This window comes from Vicugna pacos, chromosome 16 (assembly GCF_048564905.1).
Source record: "Vicugna pacos chromosome 16, VicPac4, whole genome shotgun sequence".
NCBI lineage: Eukaryota > Metazoa > Chordata > Mammalia > Artiodactyla > Camelidae > Vicugna > Vicugna pacos.
In genome coordinates this window covers 4647387-4664119 of record NC_133002.1, presented here as the reverse complement: position 1 = coordinate 4664119, position 16733 = coordinate 4647387, and the positions used below count along the sequence as shown (strand labels likewise).

The 16733-nt window shown below is 33.7% G+C and overlaps 1 protein-coding gene across 18 annotated transcripts in view; it reads left to right on the top strand.

Moving 5' to 3' along the window:
* Positions 1-16733, top strand: part of BCAS3 (BCAS3 microtubule associated cell migration factor) — a 480755-nt gene that overhangs the window by 137789 nt on the left and 326233 nt on the right. For all 18 annotated transcript variants that reach the window (XM_015247130.3, XM_015247132.3, XM_072940262.1 and 15 more), the window contains exon 14: positions 11548-11681. In XM_015247130.3, the coding sequence (XP_015102616.2) occupies positions 11548-11681 (134 nt within the window). The remainder of the gene's footprint in view (positions 1-11547; positions 11682-16733) is intronic.

Sequence of the window (16733 nt, the reverse complement as noted above, 5' to 3'; positions counted from 1 at the left end):
TGTGAAACTTGTAGTTTAGCAGCTGCATTCAGTTTGCTTTTCAATTTCTCATTCCCATTCTTGTTTATTGGCTGTGACTCTTGAGTCCCGAATTAAAACAAATATTTTAATGGCAACATTTATGATTTGGTTAGAAGTGCCAGAGAGGCCTCATGCTTAGATCTGGGCAGATTCAGTGTGGGTGGTGTAAGTTTGTTGCTTTCAATTATTTAGGTACACAATGAGAATTTTTTTAATTAATAGACTTTATTTTTTAGAGCAGTTTTAGGTCCACAGCAAAATTGGGTGGAAAGTACAGAGAACTTTTGTGTATCACCCCTACTCACCCACACACACCCACTCCCCTGTCACCCCTCCGCGCACCCCCAACCTCCCACAGTATCCACATTCCAAACCACAGTGATGATTTTCTTACAGTTGATGAGCCTATATTGACAGGTCATTATCAGAGTCCATGGTTTCCATTAGGGTTCACACTTGTGCTTTCTGTAGGCTTTGACAAATTAATATTGACATATAGCCACCAATCTAGTATCATACAAAATAGTTTTACTATGCTAAATGTTTTTCATCAAATTTAGGACATCTCAGTCATTATTTCTTTCTGCCGCTTCTTCCCTCTTCTTTCCTTTTGGGGCTCCTGTTACTCATAGATTTATCTCCTTGATGCTATCTCACAGGTCTCAGAGGCTCTGTTCATATCTTTTCATTCTTTTTTTCCCCACACTGGATAATCTCAGTTGATTTCTTCTGCCATTGAAATCTGCTATTTGCCCTTCTGTTTAATTTTTCATTTTGATTATTGAACTTTTCAACGCCAGATTTCTTCTTCTTTTAGTTTTTTTTTGGGGGTGGGATTAGGTTTATTTATTTGTTTATTTATTCTTACAGGAGGTACTGGGGATTGAATCCAGGACCTTGTGCGTGTTAAGCATGCACTCTACCACTTGAGCTATACCCGCCCCATCCCACCCTGCCCCCATTTCTTCCTTTTTTTAAAAAAAATTATGTTATGTCTTTATTAATTTCCTCTACTTGGTGAGACATTGTTCTCAAACATTCCTTTAATCTTCTAGATGTGATTTCTCTGCATCCTTGCCAGCTTTTGGTATTCTCATCATTTTCTATTTTATGTATATACTGGATTTAGATCCTCTGTTGGGGAAATGTTTTTTCCCAGTGAGAGGTTTGTCCTTTTATCTTTTTAATAAGATCTTTTGCAGAGCAAAATTCTTTGCTTTTTGTCCAATCTGTTTTTCAAAATCAACTATGTTACTGTGTTTCTTTGTTCATGCCAAAGAAGTGGTCACCAGTCTGGGGCCCGAGGATTTTCCTCTATGTAATTTTCTAATAGTATTCTAGTTTTACATTTTGTATTTAAATTTATGAACCATTTTGTATTATTTTTTGAATAATGTGTCAGGCTGGGTCATGTCCTCCCCACCCCCACCCTGATTCATTCCTCCTTCATCGTGTTTTCAAAATATCCTCCTCCTTCCTTCAAAACACTCTCCTTCCATCGAATTATTTTTGCACTTCTCTTAGTAACGTACTTCTGTTGACTATTGCTGGTTTTTCTGATGAAGATGACTCCTTTTAGAATTCTTTTGTCTGAGAGTATCTGTATTTTGCCCATAATTTTGAGGAATATTTCAACTACATATGACAGTTTGGTTTGACTTTTTTTTTTCTTTCAGTAACTGTCAGCTGTCCTTCATTGTTCACAGTGTTAGGCATTAATAAATCTTACTCCTCTTGATTAGTTGGGTACAGAAGTGTACTTTTTTGGAGGGGCATATTGTAACCTATGGCATCCGCTCAAGTGGAGCCATTGAAAGTTTTCGAACAGTTGCTGAGTTCTCCTTACCCTTGTCTATCTCAGACTCCTCTTCTTCCTGCTGTTCTGTTCGAGGTGAGAGCAGCTACTTTTATTTAGGTTTTTTGTATTGAATTTTCAAATAGTATTTTCTGAAACTTTGATTTTGTTCTTCATCAGTTTGTTTTTCTTATAGAGCAAGAACAATAGCCTCTTTTGATTTTATAAATCCAACCCAAAAGTCTTTTCACTGGTCACTTGAGCATGTATAGTGTTCACTGCAGTACTAGGTCTGGAGAGTAACCTGTATACTTGTTATTAGCTCAGGCTGCCAGAACACAATAGCAAAGACTCAGTGGCTTAAACAACAAAAATTAGTTTTCTTGTAATGACGGAGCCTAGAGGGAAATAGCTCAATGGTAGAGCACATGCTTAGCATGCACAAGGTCCTGGGTTCAATCCCCAGTATCTCCATTAAAAAAAAGAAAGAAAGAAAGGAAAAAAGGAGCTCTGTACCAGAGGATGAAGACCAAATATATGTTTTTCTTATTATAAATCAAATTTCCAGCTGATTTGGTTTTCAGTGAGGTCTATCTTCCTGGCTGACAAATGGCCACCATCCCGATGTGTCCTCACATGGCCTTTCCTTGGTGCAACAGAGCAGGGAGAGGGAGCTCTGGGGTGTCTCTTGATAATGCTATCAAATCAGGGCCTCACCCTTATGACCTCGTTTAAACTCAGAACCCTCTCCCCGCCCCCAATCCACATACAGCCGCACTGGGTTTTTAGAGTTTCAGTAGAGGAATTTTAGGGCTATAGAAATGTTTAATCTCTAACAGTATGTATGACAATGACTCAGTTACTCTTAGTTTTTAAAAATCTTCCTGGATCACAGCTTAGTTCTAGGTTATTTTGTTTAACTATGATTATTGTATCATACTCCATATTTACTTCCACTTTCAGATACTCAAATATGTCTATATTTTGAATATATATATTCAAATGTTGTCCAAAAGTATTACAGCTTGGTACAAGTTTACTGTTGTCCTGTGTTCTCTGTACCCTCCCCACCCCCCCCCCGTCCCGCTTGCTGATTTTCAGCTCTTTAAACATCTTACATCATTATACGTCTTCCTGGAGCCCTCTTTTACCTGGCACTTATTTCTTGAATTCCATCTTAAATATCCTTTTGGGAAGACTTACTTGATCCTACATAAAATATCGTGTCCCTCCCATCCCCTTCACCTTGTCACTTAATAGGGTAAGTTACTTAATCTGCTTGGATCACTCCCAGTACTTCAGTTTCCTCATCAATAAATTAAGGGCTATAATGGCATCTAAAATATAGTGAGACCTCAATAAATATTAGCTGTTGTTTCATTATTATTAACCTCCTCATCCTAGTTTTTAATTTATTTATATCTATCAAGAGTATCCTTTCAACATATTTTCTGTTAGAAGTAAGCTTTTATTTTTCCCCAAGTGTTAGCCTGGTAATTTTCACATAGCTGATAGTAAGTATACATTGAATAATTATATTAATTGTCTTTTTCTATCATTATAATCATGGAAAAACTCTGGCAGGGCAGAGATAAGGCATTAATTTAATGTAATTAGTCATTTTTTGAATAAAACCAACTTATTTCCAATTTGTGATTTGAACAAGAATTATTTCCCTCCCTCAATTGTGGGAGTGATCCATGATGCAAATTATATTAAATACAGATGCATGTATCACGTGTAATGAAGGTTGAAATATGTAATAGATATTAATTAAAAATATCTTGTGGAAACTACATCCTATTTATGTGATTATGTATGCTAGATTGGCATGTTTTTAACTATATTGCATTTGACATCAAAGAAGATATATATTTATTTTTATTAATTAAACTGGAAATTAGAAACATAAAGAGGAAACTCTCAACTCCCTGTGTAAGCCCGACATTTCTAAAACAAACCTGTTGTCTTTAATTTGGTAAATAATTGATCTGCTTTCCAGAGGCGTTATTTCTGCCAGCTGAGTAGCCTAGAGCTGTGAAGGGTAACACATCTACATTTTAAATAATTACCCTTCCTTGGCAGAGAAATTGCTTTTCCATCCATTAATAAGAGGAAAATGAGCGTTGGGTCTCTAGTAAAGTAGATTAAACATGTACCTCCTTGGATGCTTGACTGCATCTTTAACAGACTTGAAGTTTTTCTGGTTACTTAAATGCTGTATATTGAAAGATGATGGTGGTCTTGAGTTAATCATTTAAAAGTTGGATTTTGTGTGTGTGTGCACAGTTTTTCTCATCGCAGCAAGTGGTCAGAAAAATACCTTGTCTTGATTTTTGTTAACATCTATAATGACTCATCAATTTATAGAATTATGTGGCTTCAGATTTTTCATCTGACAGCTCTGGTTTGTTACTGCTAGTTACTTACACTGTATCAACAGCAATGCAAAGGTCACTTAAAAAGTTTATTTCCCCTCCCACCTTCCACAAAGGGGATGTTTCCATGACGCTCTTGTTTTTTCATCTTGTAAAATGTCTTTTACTCACGTAATGAATTACTCCTTCAAGAATTTGTTGTCTTTGCCCTGTGTTCATTGTGGCACTGGGCTTGTATGAGAGTCAGAGGGAACTTTGCAGGTTTGACTTGCCATAAAGGACAGCAGGCACTGTGTTAGGGCCCACAATACTTCTAGGGTCCCACCAAAACGTTCCTTTTAAATACAAAAAATATATAAAGTTTTAAGTTAATGGAATGATACAATATACATTTTAAACCAACAGTAGTAGTCATAAAACATAATTAAGAAGACATACATTGAAATGGTTCAGATAGGTAATCAAACCCAATTTCTAAAGACATTCGGTAGTTTTCTAATATTTAATACAGTCTCAAATATACCCAAAATGAAGTGCTAAGTGATGACCAAATTTTATCCTCCATCTAATCATTTTGTGTTATGTAGTTTCTGATCTTCCCTGCTAGGACTCTGAATTAAATCTATTTTCAACTAAACACTGTGGAATATATGAATCATGGTGCTTTGACCACTCATTTGTCCAAGCTGCACATCTGAGACTTGCTGACCTCTGTTTTGACTCCTCACAGTGTATCTGTATTTTTCAAACATCTCTCTATGGGTGCTATATACTTTAGTTTTTTTGTTTGTTTGTTTCGATGTGTTGTATTTTCCCCCATAAGGGTAACATTTTAACTTTCCAACCACTCTGTTTATCATCTTATCTTTTCCCTCTCTTCATTCATTTGGACAAAACCACCAGTGTTATCTCTTTCCCTCACTCTTGTTATTGTTTTGGTTTGTCTTCATTTTTATTGAACTATAGCTTATATAAAATAGATCACACAAATCTTAAGTGTATACTACTGTCCTCAGAGAGAAATTATAACAACAAATATGCTTGCGTGTCTGCGTGCACACACTCACACACACCTGTATAAGCTCTGCTCAGAAAATTTAAAGGTTCTGTTTCATACATCTGTGAAGTACATCTAATGATGTTCCTTTGGAAATTCTTAAATTTCCCTTTCAAATTATATCTCATAGTCCTAATACATAAAATACATTTTCTAAGCAGACTGATCTGCCTCGTATCCTGTTCTTTACTTCTCCTTCCTGTCTTCTACCAAAATTGCTATTAACCTCAGTGGTTGCCTGGGGTCAGGCAATGGGGAAGAAATGGACTGCACTTGGACACAAGGGAATGTTACGTCTTCTCTATCTTGATTATGATAGTAGTTGCATTGGTATATATCCTTGTCATAGTCATCAAACTGTACACTTTAGTTTTAAATTTGAAGTACAGTCAGTTTACAGTGTTGTGTCAATTTCTGGTATACAACAATGTTTTAGTTATCTATACACATCTATTCATTTTCATATTCTTTTTCATTATGGGTTATTACAAGATACTGAATATAGTTCCCTATGCTATGCAGTATAAACTTGTTTATTTTATATATAGTAGTTAGTAGTTAAGTTTCTTTTCTGTGTATGAAACTCTATACTTTAAATTTGTATGTTTATTTTACATACATTATATAGTAATGAAGGTTAATAAAATTTAAAAATTATTCTGGTATCTGACAAGAAATACATTCAGGCAACTGGAAAGATAAGAATACACATAGATATTTATCATTTTCCCCCATGTGTGTTGGGTGAATAAACTGTTGAAAACATGAATGCTAGAATATTTATCCATTGGATACGGCCAAAGTTGTCCTCAGATAGCTAACAATTTCATGATGCAAAGTCAAAGGAAGAAAGCAGTTATTTAAATAGAGATGTTAGGACATATACAAATTACAGACTTACAAAACAACTTATATAATAATAATCTGTACAAATGTTGTTGGGGAAGTATAAAGTTCACAAGAATTAATACTAAAACATATATTTATTTTATGAGTGATACCAATCTGAATTCCCATAAAGATTTCTATTTGCCCCAGCATATTAGTGTTGATGTCTCTTTTTGGAGGAGAGTGTGAACAGCTGGTAATTTGTCTTTGAATTCATATATGTGCATGTGATAAAGAACCATACAGTTAGGTAGGTGTTATAAATAGGATATGGCAAAAAAGTCATACCTACTCATGTTTCCAAGATTTTACAGCCTATGCCCAGTGGAGGTTTGCTACTCTTTAATTTTGCCTTTTGGGCTAACCAGCTGACGCCCAGTTGAAAAGACTTATGTTCTTATGAGGCCGCAAAAGCCTTAATGTTCAGTCTCCAGCACCCTCAGATTTTGGAGAACGCCATGTACCATCAGCAGCTTTAGTCACCATCCTCTTTTGCTAACGCTCATCTATCAAACTTAAGGCTGAGAGTGAAGGATAGGAAGCTTCCAGATAAACATACAGCAGCGCCTAAACAGCTAATCACTCTAGGCTTCCGCTTCCAGGCCCTATAATTAGAAGCCCTTCTTTTCCTTGTGTTCCCAGATGACGCAAATGCTTTTTGTGGCTTGGCACCTCATTTTGGGCGTGGGTTTAGTTTATGGCCAGGCTAGAGTCTGGTTTAGTCTTCTGATGCTGCATAAATAGTTCTCAAGCCACAGTCTACTCTGTACAAGTTTTTCCTTTTATGTATATCTGCTTTTTAACTTGTTTTCTAGAAAAAAAAAAGTTTTGTCATTTCTCCCAGCAGAATGTGTGCAAAAGAGGAAATTACAAATTAAAAGCAAGCACATGATTGGGATGGTGCTACGCTAGCTATTTCTCTAGTTTTTAAAACCTTAAAAAATTATTTTAAAGTTTTATCAAAAAATGTGAGCTTGTGGCTGAACTATAGAAGCCGCATTTGCATGGAGAAATAGAAAAAGAAAACTTTTGAGATAGGTTACACAGAAGATAATAAGGATAAATTTTCAATGGGCTAATTCTCTAAAACTTTGAATGTGTTTTGCATATTAGAAGCATTGCAAAAAAGAGATATTAATATCCGTTTGAAACCTAGGAGCATGTTGAAAAGTTTTCGTCTGTGATTATCATTCATATGCAAAACAATGATATTCTTGATTTGGTTAATAGGGACTTTTATTTCAATGCTCATTATGAGTAATATATTGACATGACTATGAAAGAAACCAGGTGAAGTTTATCTTCAGTAGATGAGTAATATGTTTTCCTATAAATATAAGTTTATCCTATTTCTTTCTGAATGATATTTCCATTGAAGTGTTTGTCATGTGCAGAAAATAATTTTTTTGTGGGAATGTGGAATCAGAACATAGTAGTGGAATGGTGATAATTGTGATAAAGATACCATAACTAAGCAAAAAGTAGGAGGAGTTAAGAAACACTGCCCACAAAAGACAACATGTCTAACCTTAGAAATTTATTGTTGGAGTAGCAACAACAATATGGAATGAATATAAAGTATGTCATTGACCTCATGACCACAGATAGGCACACAGTGGGAGGCAATGTTTTTAAATATGATTGTTTTAAAATCTAATGCAATGACTAGAGCTGCACCTTATATTAGCTAATAAATAGCAAACTGCAATATACTTCATCTTCGCATATGAATGGCCACTTTATTTTTCCATAAGTGCTTAATATTCTTTCATAATCTTTTCTTTCAACAAAGAAAAGTTGTAAGAATGAAAAAATATGCTTTTGCTTCTGTTTCCCACAGAAAACAAATAGAAATCATGGACAAATATAAACAAACACACAAAAATTTAAACAGAAAAAAAGCCAATATAGATAACTAAAGTTGGATATTTAAAATAGTGAAATTATCCAAAAAAAAGTGGGGGGGGGGGAAGGAAGCAAGAATAGATAAATGAACAAAAATAAAAAACAAGGATACAATCAGAAAAAAAAAAAGATTTATATAAGTTCACCCCTAACCATAAGTTACACTAAATGTGAATGAACAACAAACAGCAATTAAAAGTTTTAGATTGGAATGACAAAACTCCTAATTGTTGTCTGAAACAAAGTGATCTTATAGTATAATCATAGTGAACATGGAAGTAAAAGAATAGAAAAGTATATTTCATTCATATACGAATCAAAACAAAGCTGTAGTGATGATACCAATATCAGAAGTTGACTTCAGAACAAGGGAAATACCAGGGTTAAAATGGGACATTATGGTAAAAGAGGAAATTCATCAAGAACTCATAACAATTCTAAATGTGTATGAACCTAAAAAAGTAGGTCTGAAATTTAGGGAGCTCATATAACTGGGAAAAAAAATATCCAAGTTATGCTTGTAGCTGTTAACTTCTACTCAGTAACAGAACAAGAGATCAGGCAACCAATAAGTAAGGATGTTGAAGATCCAAGTAACACTATCAGTGAACTTGAATTAATTGACACCAGTAGGACACAGAAAGTGTTCAAGTGTACATGGAACAATTACCAAGATATATCATTCTGAGACATAAAACAAGTTTTAACAAATTTCTTGTCATAATAGAATTAAACTAGAAATCAATATATGAATGATACCTGGAAAGTACCCAAACATTTGGAAACTAAGCAGCATATCTTAAAATAGCTCATGAGTAAAGAAAGTCTTTAGGTAACATTTAGAACTGAATGTAAAAGAAATTGCAGCCTATTAAAATTTGTGGAATTTATGTAAAGCAAGCCTACAGGGAAATTCATACAATATGCTTGCTCTGGGAAAAAAAAAAAGAGAAGAAAGTTCCTGACCCAGTAATCTAAGCTTCCACCTTAAGAAACTTGAAAAAGAAAGGAAAAAAGGGAAAGTAAGGATGATGAAAGAAATAGTAGCAGAAGGCAGCAATAGTGAAAGAAGGAAGATCAGAGAGATCAGTGAAATGGAAAAGAGAAAACCAGTGACACCAAAATGGTTTCCTTGAAAATATCTATCCAGACTGACCAAGAGAAAAGAGAAAGGACAAAAATCTGTCCTTTCTTCTTCATATCCAGAATGAAAAAGTGGACATTACTAAAGACCCTGCAGATATTGATAAGGACCATTTCTTTGAATTACAGAATGTGATTCCTTGAAGCATGAAAATTACATTTTACATTTCAAATTAACAAAATTTAAATTAGAGAGAAATTAAATGACTAAAAATATCTAAAAATCTTCACACACACACACGAGTCCCGCATAGTTTTACTGGCAAATTCTACTGAACATTTCTTTTTTTTTTTTTTTTAATTTAGACAGAACTTTTTTTTTTTTACATTTTTTATTGATTCATAATCATTTTACAGTGTTGTGTCAAATTCCAGTGTTCAACACAATTTTTCAGTTATTCATGGACATATACACACTCATTGTCACATTTTTTTCTCTGTGATTTATCATAACATTTTGTGTATATTTCCCTGTGCTATACAGTGTAATCTTGTTTATCTATTCTACAATTTTGAAACCCCAGTCTATCCCTTCCCACCCTCTACTGAACATTTCTTCTAGAAAGGAAGAATATAAAGAAAATTCCATAAGACCAGATTTACCCTAATACCAAAAGAAATACATTATTAGAAAAGAAAAGTACAAACCAGTATCCTTCAGGAACACAGTCTTGAAAATCTTCAACAAAATATTAGCTAATTCAATCTAGCAATGTATAGTGAAGGATTTTGACCAAGTGAAGTTTATCCCAGGAATGCAGGGCTTGTTCAACATTTGATAATTATTCGTTACTAAAATTCACCATATTAATTGACTAAGGATGAAAAACCACATAATCATCTCATAGGTGCATAAAGCACTAGACAAAATTCAACATCTTTTCATTATAAAAACTCTCAACAAATTAGGAGTAGAAAGGAACGCCCTTACCTTGATAGAGGGTATTGACAAAAAGTCTACAACTAGCGTCATATGTGAAGATTGAATACATTATCCTAGAACTTGGAACCATGAATATTGCTTCTCAGCACTCCTGTTTACCTCAGCAAATGTAGTAAGTCAAAAAAGGAAGATCTTGAACTATGTCTGTGCATGTACTACCTGATTATAAAAAAAATCCCTTTTGTTCTACATAAAACCCCCTAGAACTAGCAGAATATATTGTCACTGTAAAAGAAATATCAATTATATCTCTATAGTACAAGGAAAAATGAATAATTGATACAGAGTACCATTTCTAGTAGCTTTAAGAAAGTATATTTATAATCTGCTGAATGAGGAGAAAAAAATCATATAAGTCATACATCAAGAAAAAGGAGGTTTTCGTAGATCAGGAGACTCAATATTGTTAAGAAGTCTATTATCCTCACTGTAGACATTAAAAAGCTGAAAAGGCAAAGGAATTGGATAGCCAAAACAATCTTGAAGAAAGATCAGAAAATGAGGACTCACTTTACTTGATCTGAGAAATTTTCTATAAAGTTAAAGTAAATTAAGAAAGTGTGGTATTAGTGAATGTATGGACACAGAAATCAGTGCAATAGAATAGCACTTCCAGAAAAAGATACAAATGTGGCCAGTTGGTCTTTGGCAAGTTGACAGTGGATATAGAATAACAGATAAAGAATAGTTTCTTCAAGAAATCCTGCTGCAACAATTGGACATCATTTTCAAATAGTTATTTTGTGTGATAGCCCACACTTTACACACAAAAAAATTAACCCTGAGTGGATGATAGACCTAAATGTCAAACTATGAAATCTGTCAAGAAAACAGAAACTTTTTGTGATCTCCTGTTAGGCTCAGAGTTCTTAGCTATGGCATCTCACCAAAATTAGAAACTTGCTTTATGAAAGACACTATAGAGAATTTCAATAAATATTATGCCAGGGCAGAGACAAGCTTTAAACTGATGTGTTAAGGCATTACTAGTTGTGTAATAGATAAATTGGAACTTACAATTCAGGTTTTGAGAAATGGAAAACATGGAAGTGGGTTTTAATTCCGTGGAGAAAAGCCTTTCTTTCATTCTTTGTTACCAGATTTGCTATTTTAAAATACTTGTGAACTCTGTAAATTCAGGCATTTAAAACTTTTCTCTCCCAGATGTACGTGGAACATCATAAAACCTCTACCTGTAGAATGCTCACTATGCCTGTATCCTGATGTGGCGTTAAGGTTTTATATTCACACAGGGAAAACACCCAGTGTTTTAATTTTTTTAACTGTGAAGTTTCTTATATATTTGGTAATTTTTTCCCTTTGGTAATATTTTAAAGCATGATGAGTGCTTTGTGAAAATATTTCATCTATGTACGTAACGGTTTTTATTTTTACCCCTTTATGATGTGTCCTTCAGGAATGCTTCTAGTCACAACAGATACCCTGGGCCATGATTTTCATGTCTTCCAAATTTTGACTCATCCTTGGTCCTCATCACAAAGTGCTGTCCATCATCTGTATACTCTTCACAGGGGAGAAACAGAAGCCAAAGTAAGTTGTATATTTTTCAGAAAGTGTTTTCTTTGTGTAATATGACATCTAATCCAGCTGGTTATAAATAATCATATTGGAACTTAACATTAATGTTACTGAGATCATGTTGTTCTTTTAGAGTGGGTCGGATAATTAAGAAAAAGTTCTTACCTTATTTTGACCTGGTAAATACATAAGCAATTGGTGAAACACTCAAATCAGTGCATTGGATAAGGCAGAAGTTCCATTTATCCTTCTCCTTCTACCCTAATACCATTTCTTGCCTCAGAGAAAACCCTGTTATCCATTTGATACCCATCTTTCTGGACATTTTCCTAGGCATTTTGATTCTATATACTTGCATACATACACATACCCACATATACGTGTAAATACATATATATTCACCTAGACTGCAAAGTAATCGAGCTCTGTAAGGTATATGACTGTATGGATAATACTCAGTTGTACGCTGGAGCCAGCTCATAGTTACTAGTGAAAACCAGTTCTGCACGTCTGTCTCAGCTCTGCATAGTAGGGTGGAATCATCCACGGTCGGAGTGTTTACATAACGGAAATCAGCAAACAGTTCAAATCAGAGCTACTTTTTTCTTAGGGAGCCAGTTTTTAACATTTACCAGCACATCCCTGTGCACATAAGCACATAGACACACGCACATACACACACAGACATATCCATATATAATTAAATGAATACTTGAATTAAGCACCCTGATAAATGCATTATGTGCATTTAATACTCTTAATATCACGTGGTAGATACTGCAATGTTAAAAATAGCGTTAAATCCCAAATATTCTGAGAGCCTGTGGTTATGCATTTACTGGTACAATACTGTATATAGCTTATTCTGAGAGAGAGCTCATTGACCCAACACCATTTATTGACTAGTCCATTCTTTCCCCGTGGTCTAACATGCTGTTTTTCATGACTTCCCATTAAAATTTTATGATAGCAGTCTCTTAACTGTATAGAAATCCATGATTTATAATGATACTTAAAAAGGAATCATTGGGCATTATTGTAGGTTGCTTTTTCCCTAACTCATTATTCTGAGAATTGATAATTAAAGGGAAAGTATCCAGCATTTACCCTGCTTTTCCTGTATCAGTTTAGTAAGATAACTAAGTAGTTGATGAGGGAATTTTTTTTTTAAATTGACAAATCCCAGTGTAAAAAAATGTTAGAATTTAGACTCATTTTGATGATCATTTTATAATAGATACAAATATTGAATCATTATTTTACATATTTGGAACTAATGTTGTATGTCCATTATGCCTCAATTTAAAAAAAGGTAGAATTATAAGAATCACTGTGCTGCTACTCCTAATAGAACAATGGACATCGGCAGTAGAACATCTGTGTTTGGTTTTAGCTGATGAGTCTTAACGTTATCAATGTGGAACAGTCACGTATCATGTGCTTCCCAATATTATGTAAGAGGATGTATACAACATTATCTGTGAAATATTTCTGTCCAGCCCTCTAAATTAAACCTGAATCTAATTCAGCCTCTAGATATAATTAGCACTTTAAACAAAATACAGAGATAGAGGGACAAGTGAAATAGTACCGTGGGAGTACAACTAGCTGAATCTAAAATGTGGGAAATTCTTCGTTACAGAAACCAGGGTGTGTAGCAGGAGTAAAAGTAATTTTAGAGAATAATATCTAGCTAGAAGGTGTGGACCTTGTTTGAATCCTGTTTCATAGAAATCAAGTATAAAAATCTATTTTTCATACAAATGGTGAGATTTGAAGATTTGGCTTAGTAAATACTATTAAGAAATTGAATGTCCTTATTTTTTTGTGATGCATATAAAAGTATTTACAGATATGTGGAATTTGCTTTAAAATGATCTAGCAGGGAGTGTTGGTCAGTTGAAACAACAAATAAATCACAGATAGGGATATGGTTATGTTGATGACAATTGTCTTAAGAGGCACACCAGCTAAATGCAATGTATGACCTTTGTTTGTAGCCTGATTTAAACAAGGTATAAAGAGTCACTTCTGAGACAGTTGGAGAAAATCGACCTTGAGCTGGGAATTATGTGAAACTAATCAGTTCATTTTGCTGCGTCTGTAACTGTGTTGTAGTTTGCTTTTGTTTTGTTTTGTTTTGTTTAAAAATTTTTTTTAAGTCCTAATCTACTGGCGTATATCCCGAAGTCATCCCGAAGTAGTTATGGGTGAAACAATATGATATCTCTAGTTTGCTTTTGAATATTCTGGCAAAGCAAAACAAAGAGATAGGTCAAGCATAATATGCAAAGTGTTAATGATTAGGTCAAGCATAATATGCAAAGTGTTAATGATTATCCAAGCTCGGTGATGTTGATATTGGTGGTGCATTATAGCAATCTCTATACTTTGTGTATATTCAGAAATTTCTCTAATAGAAAGTAAAAGTCAAACACTACCTTTCACCAGTATTACGCTGTTTTATGTATTTTAGTTGTATAGTCAGATTTATTTTTCATTTTCAAAAGCTTACCCAGCTATTGGGCATTTTCTCTTTGAAATACATTTTGGAGTAACTCTGTTGAATTATGTAAAGTTTATGTTGGAGTTTTTTTGTTTGGATTGTATTCAAATTACATTTTTATGCAGTTAGAATTCACATCATTAAATATAGAATTTTTGCATCTAGGAATTTATTACATTTTTAAATTAGTTGTTGCTGAGGTATGATGAACTATTTGTTGTTTTGCATCAAATTTGTATCTTCCTGCTTTGCTAGACTCTGTTGTAAGATCCATTAGTTTTTCAGTAAAATTTTCTTAGATTTTGTTAGTAGAACATACTTTCTGACAATTCTGATAACTTCTGACTGTTTTAAATTTTATTTTTCTTATTACATTAGCTTGGAACTCTGAAACAATGTGTAACTGTAGAAGTGATAATTGTAATCTTTTCTTCGTTAATAGTACTTTTCATTTATTTTTTTTACTTTCTTATTTTGTGCTATTGCTAGTATCTGTTTTAACCCTAATACCATACTGTTTTCATTATCTTAGCTTGGTAATATGGTTTGATATCAGGACGTATGATGCCTCCGACTTTGTTTTTCTTTGTCATGATTGTTTGATTGCTTTGGTTATTTGGGGTCTTTTGTGCTTGCTACAAATTTTAGGATTATCTGTTCTAGTTTTGTGAAAAATGCTATTTGAATTTTGATAGCAGTTGCCTTGAATCTGCATATTGCTTTGGGTAGTATTAATTCATCTAATTCATTAGCATGGAACATTTTTTCATTCATTTATGTCTTCAGTTTCGTCAATGTCTTATGGTTTTCAGTGCATAGATCTTTCACCTGTTTGGTTAACTTTTTTGACATATTTTATTATTTTTGATGCAATTATAAGTGGAATTTTTTTTCTTAATTTCTCTTTCTGATAGTTTGTTATTAGTGTATAGAAACACAACCGATTTTTGTATGTTTGATTTTGTTTCCTGCAGCTTTACTGAATTGGTATATTGGTGGTAAGATTTTTTTTAGTGGCTTGTTGAGTGTTTTCTATATATAAGGTCATGTCATCTTCTAACAGAAACAGTTTTTTTCTTCCATTCCAATTTGAATGCCTTTTAATCATTTATTGTTTTTTTTTTCTTGCCTAAGTCATCTGGCTAATACTTCTGGTACTATGTTTAATAAAAAAGGCAAGAGTGGGCACCCTTGTCTTGCTCCTGATCTTAGCCAAAGCTTTCAGCTTTTTACCATTGAGTATGATGTTAGATGTGGGGTTGTCATATATGGCCTTTATTATGTTCGGGTCCATTCTCTATACCCACTTTATTGAGTTTTTATCATTAATGGATGTTGAATTTTCTCAAAAGCTTTTCTGCATGTATTGAGATAATCGTATGATTTTTATCCTTTATTTTGTTAAAGTGGTGTGAATCTCAGTCAGCAACTAGATGCAGGCTGATTGGAAGCTGAACTCTTAGGCAGCAGCTTTTAAAGCATGCAGATTACTTCTTTCAGGAGAAGACTGGGAGAAGGATATTTTAGACTGCTGCCACTATGCTGTGCCCTGGGTGGATAGTGAGTTAAGAGAAGTCATTTAAAACTATGTAAATATCCCATTCCTTATCAAACTGTGTATTACTTCTTTTATTTACATATATCATTCGATGTAATAAATTTCTATTTTATTAAGTGGGTTATATTCATCCAATAATTATTCTGATACTCAAAATATCCCAGGTTTTTGATACCTCTTTTGTATTAGCATTATTTGTCATTGAATTTTCCTTTATATCCAGCCTAGAAATAGAGATCTTGATTAAGCTTCTTGGTGTCTCTAATCTGTAGAACAGTGCCCTGCACATAGACAAATGTTTGTGGGTGCAAATGTTTGCTACTGCCAATGCCATTCCTATTTAACAGGTAGGAAAATCAAATAGACATTATTAAAATGAGTTTGTTCTATGTCACACCCTGTAATTTAGGAGACTGGAAATTTCTAAACATCAAACATCAAGATCTAAGGAAACTCAGTGACCGTAAAATTAATTTTTATAAGCTTCTACTGAAAGTGATCTTGAAGTGATGTATAAAATTTAACACTGATGATAAAATCTACATGGCATGTGATCTGTCTGTCTTTGAGTATTTTAAAGTCATGTCATTCTGGAATCTTCCAGGAACTCTGAGGGTGCTTTAATCAGGCAAAGAAAAAAATCAAGTATGTGGATCTAATTATGTTGAATTAAGTTGTTTTGTGATCTATGACTTGGAATATCCTCTGCATCTGACAGTAATTTTCCTCATAAAGTACATATGCAGTTAGGAAAATATTCCTCATTTTCATCTGTAAAGTCATATGTAGTAAAACCTTACAATATTTTTTTAAAGTATACTTCTGTGATGTCTTACTCAAGCAGACACAAGTAGTTTTTGTACTTAACATGCCAATTTTGATAAATTGTAAACAATTTTGAAACATCTGCACATCAGATAAGTATTACTTTTACTTTATCAGAGTAGTCCTGCAAAATGGTATGATCAGTATGTTTAATTCTGAAGGGGAAAAACGTTAT